The sequence below is a fragment of the Macadamia integrifolia genome, chromosome 14, assembly GCF_013358625.1.
Source record: "Macadamia integrifolia cultivar HAES 741 chromosome 14, SCU_Mint_v3, whole genome shotgun sequence".
NCBI lineage: Eukaryota > Viridiplantae > Streptophyta > Magnoliopsida > Proteales > Proteaceae > Macadamia > Macadamia integrifolia.
In genome coordinates, this window is record NC_056570.1 from 30135656 (window position 1) to 30146938 (window position 11283).

Here is an 11283-nt window from a genome sequence, read left to right on the forward strand (position 1 = left end):
GCATATTTGATGCACACATTCAGAATAAAGTTTGACAAACATATAGAGAAAGTAACAGATCAGAAGATTAAAATGTTCCACCTCTTAGTAGCTCTTCGTACGACATTTGTTGCAACATTGATAAACGACTTGTTTCCTTGCTTAAGAAAACCATCAAGGATCTTGTACACTATATTTTCTCTCTTCCCAATAGTAACTTTTTCATTTACAGATCCAAATTCAGATCCCTTGTACTCCTGGCAAATTGCATCCAATTTGAGATCAGACGTCATGACCTGCACCTGCATGAAATGACATACTTAAGGTACAAGACAAAGTTGATGCCCATCAGACTCTTAAGGATGCTAGAAAAAAAGAAAGAAGATTAAATAATTACCTTCTTAAGCATGAATTAAATATCCAAATTCTTGAAACTACAACAAATAATAGCAGTAGCACCTGAAACCCATGGAAAAATGATGTCTATACGGAAGATAGTCTAAAACACACAAATATGAACAGTAAACCTGAAAAGGAAACTAATTTAATGGAATGTTTCCTTGTTATGGTATTGAAATTGAATTCTGGGATCTATCCGTTAGCTACTTTAATCAGCATATGATGCCTTAATATAATGTTTCAGCCTTGCAGGTTTTATACCTGTGACTGTGATGACAAGGGTTAGAAAGGTACACAAATCATGTGACGTGCCATGATAAAACCCAGCTATCTGTACTTTTGTATGCCCTTATAAATTTCCAATGCTTTTAAGATGCTTTTCTGGCCTCTGTCACTTATGAAAATTTCTTGAGACTAAATCGATGTACTGTAATAAAGTTGCATAATCTTAGTGCATCAGCCAGCTCACAGCTATTCAGCTTCATCTAGTTTATTACCTACAATACCAATAGCCCTAACAAGAGAAGTCTCACTACGAAGGATATGAGGAGAGATTTTAACCATAAAAATTCCCAGGAATGTGTATGAGAATGTCAAAGCCTCAATACCCAAACAAAAAACTGTCCAAACAGCATGTTGTGCCCCAATATTGATTAAACAATAAACAAGTTACAAGGTCCCTAAGTGATGGGATGCAGGAAACAACATGTAAGCGGACCAACAGATGAACAAGAAATAATGGAGAATAGGCAATTTTATAAATGGACTAAGATAACTGAGTCATTCAGGGCTGTTCAGTGCCTTTAATCCTTAACCTATGCGTACCTCACTAGCTAAAGTATTCCTCCATTCACAAACCCAAGCCTTCAGATCAGGAAGAACAATTATAAACTCGTATACATAAGAAGCAGGCAGGGGTAGGAAAGTCCTAGAATCCGAGTAACTAGCACCTATAAGGTAGCCAGCACTCGGCACGAAAAGGTAACTAGATCCTCATTATTTCTCAATTCACTCATTTAATCACGTCAATAAAGCCAAGGAGCCATAAACAGAACACATTGGAGATGCTTTACAGAAATTACCAATACACTCACAAAAGGAAACAAAAAGCATTAATGTAGAAGAAAAATACACCGTTAGATAATGAAAATGCAAGTCTAGAAAGAAAATGTTGAGAAACATTACATGCGTATGGCATTAACCAGTAAAATGGTGAGGATTGCTCGACCAAATTGGATCCGCCGCTGTCCACAATCTGAAATCCCAACATACCACAGCGGAACACCATTATATGAAAGTAGAAATGGCCGATTTCATTGAGGGAAAAAGGTACAAAATGCCTTGGTAAACAAGGAAACCTTCTTTATCTTCAGTTATTAGGGTTTTCTATTCATCATGCCAAAGACGTGTTGAGAACCCGGGATTTACACTCTGTACGTAAAGTAAAACAAACGGAGAACGGAAAGCGTGGATCTGAAGACCAGCTATTTCTGTTCGATGGCTTTTGAGCTCTGCAATCGAAGCTACCACAGGGATATCCGATGCCAAGATTTCAGAATTAAGAGAGACACCTAAAATGTTGAAAATAGACCACAATGGAGCTCTTCCCGAGATCCAGTAGGTCAACTGCTTCAAATCGCAATCCATCGCTATTCCAAGATTGAAAAACTATATTTACACCTCGCTTGCTTGCTTGTCTCAACGTCGGAGAAAGCTGCAATTAGCAGCAATGACGGGGACGAGATGATATCAGGGAATAAATTGCAAGGAAAATAAAATAAATCTAGTCTTCTACGTCGAGAACATGGCGGGGGCAAAGCGTCGGGCTTCAGGCACGGAAACGAAAAGAAACGAACATGGTTTCGGACTTTCAGGCGTCTAGGTTTCCAAAATTTTCAAAAGAACGTTTATTTATAGGGTAGGTAGATGGTAGGTGGCGGTACCCACGTGTTGCCAACAAGGGTTTAGAACGCGTAACCCGCTTCCGATCCCGCCTTGAATGGGTCTGAAAACCCAAGAATCGGCAAATCTGAGATTTAAGAATATTTCAATGATTCTTGTGTTTTTTTTTCTAGGACCCAATTTCCAATTCTAGTTGCCAAGGTAATAAAATGTCCAACAAATTTATGGCATTTGATGGTTAGCCTTATGCAACAGTAAGGTTGCTTTTAAGGATGTTAATCGGTTTAGTTATGGAGTAGATTGTTCGATTTAATTCAACACAAATTTTTTTAGATAAAACTAATTGAATCATTTAATAAACGTTTGGTATATTAAAACTAAAAACATTTATAAACAATTTTGATTTAAACGGTTTTAAATAGTTTTCTTATGTTTTCTAGCTAATTTTTTTGCTTTTAAAATTTTTATTGAAATTGATGTAAATTTTAACATTGAATTGAATTGTTTATTGTTATATATATTTTTTAAATAGTTGTTTGATGTAAACCCTTTTTTTTATTATTGAAATGCATGTAAATTTAACATTTAATGACTTAAACTTACGATGCATATGTGAATTAGTTTAACAATTTATCAACGTTTTGAACTTTAAAACTAAAACATAATCAAATTATTAAACAGTTTCAATTCTAAAACCAAAACTAAACCATTTATTAAATAGTTTCAAGATTTATATGTAAACGACCCAATTCAATTTTAGTAAAAGGCTTTTCACATTCTTTGTTGCTCCATTGTGATTAAATGGTCATGGATTTGATTTTGAAAGCAGTCTCTCTTATGAAGCGAATATTACCCTCCCTAAACTCCGCCGTGGCAGTAGGCCTTCAAGGAAGCCTTTGACCAATATGGAATAGTTTAGCATAGACAACAATTTGAGAATCAAAATTTATCCAAATTCAAACCCAATCGCATTTATAAATCCAATGTCTACACCACGCACCACGTGATCCTTCCCTATCAAAATAATAATCCAATGGTAAGTTTTGGATTCGAATGCCTGTCAAGCTAATCCACATTCCATTTTTATAAAGATACAGAAATAAACGTGTTTAACATCAGGCCTTTGTTTCCATTTAAAAAACTTGGTTCAGGTGGGGTGGATCGAACAGTATCCCAGTGAATTGAACCCTGGCAACAAGGTAAATAAATCATGCTAACTGAACCAAATATGGAGTTCCAAAATCTAAAAATACTGTATAATCTATAAAATCATATTTAAGAATGAAAAGAGAGATATGATACATGTTACAAATAAATAAGAATGGAAATAACTCGACTAAAATCGTGGGGGAAAAAAAAAATTAATGGGGGCTGGGCACCCTGGTGGTGTGCCCAGTATGTGTCATCCTCTCTCCTCCCCCTTTGGAAAAAACCCCCTTACCATCGTGTGTCCAGCCATGTGATTGGTGTATACCACTAGCTCACTGAAAGCGGGCAGCATGCCCAACCCTCTCCCATATATCGGTGAAGAAAAATCCAACATCACCAAAACAAGCAGTTGCGACTATCCACAGCCTTCACAGATGTTGATACCAATGGCATGCGCCCAAACTCTCCAACAAACTTGTTGACGCATTGGGTTCTTCGCTCGTTATGACCACCCAAACTACTGATTCCAGTTGAACCAATCTCAAATATTTTACCTACAAGGAACAAGAAGATATGTCTTTGTTCAAACCTCGCTTTCACAAAAAAAAGGAAAGAAGACCTGTCTCTGAGTTCAAAAGTGAGAAAATACTTGAGAGAAAAAAATCTAACGTCAAGTCAGTTTGAAACCTGAACCAATTTAAAGACTATTAAAAATATCACAAGTTGTTCAGCCAAAAAAAAAATATCACAAGAACCTTGTATGTCATGTTCCAACTTCCATCATAAACAGGTACATATCCGTGACTAGGTTATATTGGTCTCAAAATACTGCAGTAAAATGCCAGTGCTACCTCCCCTATTCTCTATTCCCATCTCAGCAACTTCACCAGTGAGTCGGTGATCATCTTGTCCTTTATCTCTGTTGATTACTCTCCCTTGTTGGCTCTGGCAATCTCATCTTCTCACTGCCTCACAATCTCTCGCCATATTTCCTCCAGCTATCTTTTTCCTATGTATATCCTCTGATTTTTCTACACCCTGAAACCAGGTTCATGGTAGGGTTCAAAAGCTTCAGGTTTCAAGCATAGATTTCTTAGTTTGGGGTTTAGGATTTAGGGATTAAGGTTTTTACGGGTTACTGTTTAAGGTTCCAAATTCATGGTATCCTCCAGCAGTCCAACAGAGAATAAGAACGACAGTTTTCAAGCTTCAGAAATTATTGGCTCAGACAGTCTTAAACTGGATAATCTAGATCTGTTCGTGACAAAACAAAATATCAAATTATCTGTGACCTCAATCATGACCCTCAAGAAAAGAAGACCCAGTACCACTTGTTCCTACTTGTTTAATCCACACTTGTTCCCCATCCTTAATGGTGACTCACATAAAAAGACCCAGTACCACTCCCTATTTCCAAATGAACATAAGAGGATATGGGTAGGCCAATCGTGTCCATTGTAAAACAAAGGCAAGTAAACTGGGCATCTGGAAATCCAAGGTAGCACATATTTCCACTGGGCTCTCCAGACTTTGACCACCAAAGCAGCTGACCACTTGATTTATGACTTGTCCAGGTCAACCATATCCTTCAGTGATTATTGAGCCTAGTGACCCTGAATTAGAATTTCACATATAGATTATAGCACAAAGAGAGTTGAGTGCCTTGGCAATCAAACACCACAGCCTAGCTTTACTTTCCCACACATAGGTTTGTTTAGCAGAAAGCAGAAAGTACATGGGGGAGCAGGTTTAGGGAAACTGATAGCCTCAATTTCCAGCATAGAAGATCTACCAGTTCAAGAACATACTTGTGGATCATGACACCTTTATGTCTGCTCTGTGCATACTGTAACATGGATAGACCATTTTCTGTCCAAACCACAGGTAGTAAAAATACACCTCCTTACAGCATCGTATGGAGATAAAATGGTTCAACAAGAGAGAGAGAGAGGGGGGAGGGGTGCATTGGTGCAATCAAAAGAGAAAAAGAAATCTATGACACTTACCTTTCACCCATATGGGGGGAGCACCAGTTGTATTTGCTACGAGGAAAGACATTGCAATGTCCTCACAATTCCTGCTAATGCAATAACAGTAGGGGAATAAGTGAATAACATCAAAAAACAAATCAATAAGCTAAAATTGCATGTTGACCAAAAGAAAAAGAAAGAAGCAGCACCTGTTTTTGGCTACATATTCTCGAATTGATGTCGGCATCTGGTTTGTATACAAGAAAAGATACTTATTGTGGAAAAAGGCAGCTTTTGAAAGCACCATACTGTATGTACCCATCCACCAAACGGACCACCAGCCCCCGTAAGTGTAAAAGTCCATGTTTCCCTTCTGAAAGCAAAAAGGATGAGCATTCACAGGTTTAATGACAATGCAACAATCTAATCATGACAAGGCCACATGAGTGTTATGTATCAACAGAGAAAAAAATTGGACACTGCACACCACCACTCCCCACCCCTGAATTCTTTTTTCCCAGACACGAGGACAATATGTTTCATGCACAAGCTACACTAGACATATAGCTGAATAGTCCAAAATAAAACATTCCAAATCTCCACGAAAGGTGATACCATGATGGGACATAGAATGTTATACAGGTTAAAGCTAGTCAGTGGTATGAAATCCGAGAGCAACACATATATGTATCCATATGATAGGCATGTCAAAATACATAGTAAAGCGAGACAGAATTTTTGAAAAGAAACAAAAAACAGGAGGCAAACACTAAAACTAAGACAATATTAAAGATCTATAGGGTGTAAAAGTTTAGCTGCATCAATAATTAACTATTTAAGCAAAGATAATCAACAAGATAATAAGCAATAGAAAGTATCACGATATTCTGACTCAGGAACAATGTAGCCAAATGTCATGGAATCAAGTTTACAAGGCATATTATGAGACATCAAGTAATAGTGATTGAGCATGGACTAGGTTAAAAAACTATTTAAAAAATCAATCTGAATCGTGCTGGGGAGATCGACTATTGAAGCTATTTTCTTACAATCAATTGATGGAGCAATTAGAGAAAAGAAGAAAGACCTTCGCAAGGTCTCTATTGACTTCAGAGAAGCTTATGATAGGGTACAACAAGAGATCATCTGGGGGATGTAGGAAAAAAAGGAATCCCATTTAGATATACTAATTTTACCAAAGATATGCACTAGCTAGTAACTAGCATGGAACAAATGAGGTTTTTTCCCTCGGGTAGACTGGGGAGAGAAGGTTAATTTTCTTATTAGAATAAAATTATAGAAAGGGTCAGTAATGAGCCTATGATATAGTTTTAGTTGTCAAGACCAGAGAGGGTATGGCTATGATCATAGTTTTTGAAAATGGACCAAGCATTGAACTGAAAAGAGGCCTGTTCTCAGTGACCAGTTTTGATGGTTTTTGAATGGTCAGACATCAATTTCACAAAAAAGAACAAAATACTAAATAAAATTTTGAGAAGAAAGAATGAAAAAAAGGAGGGGGGAGATTCTCTGTGACAATAAGGGATTGGATGACATATGGTAGGTGCTCCCATGCTTAAACAAGAGGTCAGAGATCATAGTTGTCAAGGCAACTAGCTACCCAAGGCAGGCGTGAACATATAATAAACATTGCATATGATATAATATAAACATTCGTCTTGGACCCAAGAAAGAGCTTGGACGCTTTAAGCGGCACCAAGGTGACGCCTTGACAACTATGTCAAGGATCCATGTCTCTAAAACATACACCTTATTCATTGATTTTTTCCCAAAGTCAATCAAACCAAACCAAACCAAACCAGGTGGTTCTTGTTCTGTCCAATTCAACTGCTGGTCTTGTCTGGTTCAAAACGACTGCTATTACTATTTTTATTATCAAACTCTGGTCATTATTGAAACTAAGAGATACCATAAATCAACTATTTTTATTCTCTTTTTATTTAACACTTTCCCTAGTACTCACTATTTTGGTTCAATCACCAAAACATTGGGAGCAATTAAAAAAATGTTGACAAAAAAACAAAGCAAGATGGATGAAGTGGCGAGGCACTTTTTAGAATATTCTGTGGTAGATATACATTGACACTGAATAGAACATTTCACAAGATGGTTATAAGATTAGTGATGATTATGGAGCAGAATGTTGGGCAACCATGAGACAAAATATAATGAAACGAGTATGGTTGTGATGCAGATGTCAAGATGGATTAGTAATAAGACTACAATGCCCAATATGACTTGGCAATAGTAAGCAAAGTAAAGATTCTCATGATTGAACAAAAGAGATGCTCCTTAATGGAGTGCAATGAAAAAAATATATAAAAAAAAGGGGAGGGGCACAGTACTGGATTTGTATAGCTGATTATAAGTTGGTGGGATAAAGTTTGGTAGAGTTGATCTCCACAACTGAGTAGGAGAGACTATACATGGCTTATAGATTTGTGCTGAGACCCTAGTCAAATCACAGAAGTTTCAGTCCAAGAATTCTAGAATAATGCTAATCCACCCAATTCTAGCTCAAAATTTAGTCGAATAAGAATTTCAAAAGAATGAATAAGCTATTCAACAAAGATTGTAAGCTGCTAGAAGGCAAGAAAATACAAATTTAAACCTTTGCCAAACCACATAATGAATGAAGATCGAACCGTACAGGCCAGAAGCAGTGTTTACAAGGAAAGGCACCCAACAGCAGGCATTGAAAGACCAGTTCAGGGAAAACTTTAGACAGATTCAAATTCTGAAATAATGTGCGACATGAATTTTGATACAATTGTTTCTGTGTAGCCACGTGTCTACAATTGAGAGCAAAATAATATGTCCCACAGATATAATAGCAATTTATAGGATTCACATTTTTAAGTTACAACTTCATTGATTTGTGGTTTGTAGAGGATTATCAAAACTTAAATGATTTGAGATTTATAGAGGATTATCAAAACTTTAATGATTTGAAATTTACAGAGGATTATAATCTGAAGGAGGTTCTATGGAAACATGTACTGAATAAATAATTGTGAATATCACCAGAAGATCCAACACCAACAAGAGAACCAAACTTGCAAATCCTAATAACTCCAACTCAAATAATACACTTGTGCAACTTATAGGATTATGATCCATTTCTCCTGTTTCAATTGTACACTTTATGCCTGATACCTACCACTAATAAAAGAACCACATTAGCACATCAGGAATAACTCTTGAGCTGATAATACATTTTGGTGATGTATGGGGTAATGCTCGAGTGATCTAGTTTTGGTGACATACTTCACTCATGACTTTTCAGAATCTTACACTTGGCTCAAGATCACCTCACCAGACACTTCCACATCTTAATGTCCAGCAGTTCCAATAGAAGAAAATGATCACTCGAGACAAAAGATGCCAAACCCATAACGCATCAAATTAATAGCAAATAGTAAACAAAAGCTGATGGTAGTCTGAGATAGCTTGATACATGGTCCTCAATTCACTTGTACATATTAGTCGAAACTCTTGGTTACGTAATGATCCATGAACCAATAAAATCATCAGACAAAATATTTTAATGTAAGAATTCAGATAAGACTGCACAACAATGAGGTACCAGAGTGAGAAAAGCTAAAGAGATGAAATTTATCCAACTAATGATTTAAAATAAGAAAAAATTTAAGGAAAAACATTTAGGTAAAGCATACCGATTTATCCACCCAATGACTACGGGGTACAAATCCCACCATGGTATCAGGAGCACTCTGCCAAACACTGAAAGCAAACTCTACTGAAGTGCAGGGAAATATGACATCATCATCAATTGAAAAGATAGCATCTGTCTTCAAATCCTTAATTTCCTTGAAACGGTTATTCAGACTGTCTTCCTTATTTATGTCAAACCTCAGTTCAATGTCTTTATTGGCTCTCGAGTTCGACTTAATAGTATGCCACAGAAATTCACGAAGAGAATCTGATGGAGGATCAGGTTCACTCCACACAATATGTATTGAATCAAGCCCCGCACAGGATGCATAATGGGAAATAGACTGTTTTAGAAGATCATATCTCTTCCACGTGTTAATTAATAGAGTGTAACCTTTCCTGGACATAAAAGATAAAATGAAGTTCATAGCATGATAATAGACATAAGACAGAAGAATAGATATACTTAAGAACATCTTTTTTCCACTAAAATTAAGTGCAGGTTCCTGGCTATTTCAATCTCCAAAATGTATGGCCTTAGATGGAAGTACCATGAATCACATGTAAATAATATTCATATACATACAACCTCAAATTATAAAACAGGATTAGGGTTGCGTACATCCCACATAAAACAAGCCTGCGAGGTAGGAAATGAAACCCCAGAGCATGTAACTATTCCCATCGATTAAAGAACCAACGAATCAAAATCTGTACGAGTTTGGATCTCCGACTACTCTTAATAGGTTTTCCTTGCCAATAAGTACCGTAATGACGTAATAATACTGGATAGCTGAGTTTGATCAGCTAGTCAACAGGCTCTAGGTGGCAACCTTTAAACATGCTCTGAATAAGACAGTTAAATTCGGGAAATTTCATATGGCAATGATTTCTGAAATGAAATCCACATTTCAAATTTTATTTTATCGTTCCAACATTGGAAAATATTATGAGATGGATATCAGAAAGCCAAGTTTTATGAAATGAAATTTTGGAGAACACAAGTGGATATCATAACATTCTTTTTAAGTAATCCAAAGACAGTGTTTGGATATTCAAAGAGCATGCCATTTTGAAAAAACCTATAAATTCAGATTGGCCTTTTGAGTAGTAAAAAGATCGAACAGGAACTTTATCAAACAACTTTGAATGAAATCAACCATAATTTGTGAAAGAAAAATACAAAAGGGAAAAGGTTAAAAATGCAATTGAATTCTTAGGAGGTTAACAAGTTAAGTAATTGAAGCAACTGTGTCAACGACACAAGTGCATTCAATGACAACTTAAATCTCCATTAAACATAGCTTTCATAGAAGCTCCAGAAGGAGAAGAAACAAACAGCACAGTCATTAACCTTTAACACCAACAAATTCGCCAGATCCAAGACCTAGAGCAAATTGATAGAAATTCTGTCATTAACTACCGGATTCTCAAATCTTCTCCGGATAAATAAAGAAAAAAATTCGAGCCGCGTGAACGAATAGATTCCATAACAAGAACCAGTTGTTCCAATAACCTCGCAGGAGAACCAAAAACCTGGGCAGAATAGCAAAGAAGAGAGATGAACTTCCGCTTGTTTACGAACCTGGGAGTAGAGAAGTCATGAAGAGAAACGTGGCGTTGTGTCCATGCCGAGAAAGACGCAGTTCGGCCAGCAATAAGCAAGAAAGTGAAAGCGATACAGCAACAGAGGAGAAGTTTGATCTTGAGAGATCCAACGGAGTAGATCGCAAGCTGGCGGAATCTCTGCAGAATCCTGCGGGTAAGGAAGTTCCCTCTCATCACAGCAGCTTATTAGTACAAGACTCACCACCGATCGGAGCCCGCAAAGCATGCTTTCAGAAGGGGCGAGTAGTCCAATCGAATGCCACCAGCCTTCTGGCCCTTCTCGATGACTCCATTTCCATGGAAAACGCTGCTTCGACGAGGCCCACTGCTCTTCAAGACCCCCTCTCCCTTCTTCTATTCCTCGGCAACGTTGGTATCTGATGGATTGTTGCAGAGGTAAATACGTATGGACTATGGATGGGACTAGCACTTGGAAGAGCGAAGGTAGTTGCAGCAGCCGGGGCAGATGAAGAAAGAAGGGAAGGCACGCAGGGACTAGTCTCACACCAAAGTCATACCCCGCCGTCGAACCGACCTTTAATCTGATTTTTTTTTTTTTTTTTTTTTTTTTTTTTTTTTT

General features: G+C 37.2%; 2 protein-coding genes across 11 annotated transcripts in view; both read right to left on the reverse strand.

Moving 5' to 3' along the window:
* LOC122061026 (GDP-mannose transporter GONST2-like) overlaps positions 1-2247 on the reverse strand; it is a 7655-nt gene extending 5408 nt beyond the window's left edge. For 3 of the 10 annotated variants that reach the window (XM_042624190.1, XM_042624180.1, XM_042624189.1), the window contains exons 1-3: positions 1564-2247; positions 377-438; positions 82-281 (exon numbers count right to left, since the gene is read on the reverse strand). In XM_042624190.1, the coding sequence (XP_042480124.1) occupies positions 82-281; positions 377-388 (212 nt within the window). In that variant the 5' untranslated portion in view covers positions 389-438; positions 1564-2247. Of the gene's footprint in view, positions 1-81; positions 282-376; positions 439-1203; positions 1530-1563 lie in introns of those variants that run through there. The other 7 variants (XM_042624182.1, XM_042624181.1, XM_042624188.1 and 4 more) reach the window with 7 other exon arrangements.
* A 1262-nt stretch (positions 2248-3509) lies between these two features.
* LOC122060491 (glycosylinositol phosphorylceramide mannosyl transferase 1-like) lies at positions 3510-11256 on the reverse strand. The gene is made up of 5 exons (XM_042623586.1): positions 10681-11256; positions 9098-9494; positions 5609-5772; positions 5436-5506; positions 3510-3983 (listed from the first exon to the last, which is right to left on the reverse strand). Exons 1-5 carry the CDS (start codon positions 10875-10877, stop codon positions 3823-3825), a joined length of 990 nt encoding a protein of 329 aa, XP_042479520.1. The 5' UTR covers positions 10878-11256; the 3' UTR covers positions 3510-3822.
* Between the last annotated feature and the right edge of the window lie 27 nt (positions 11257-11283).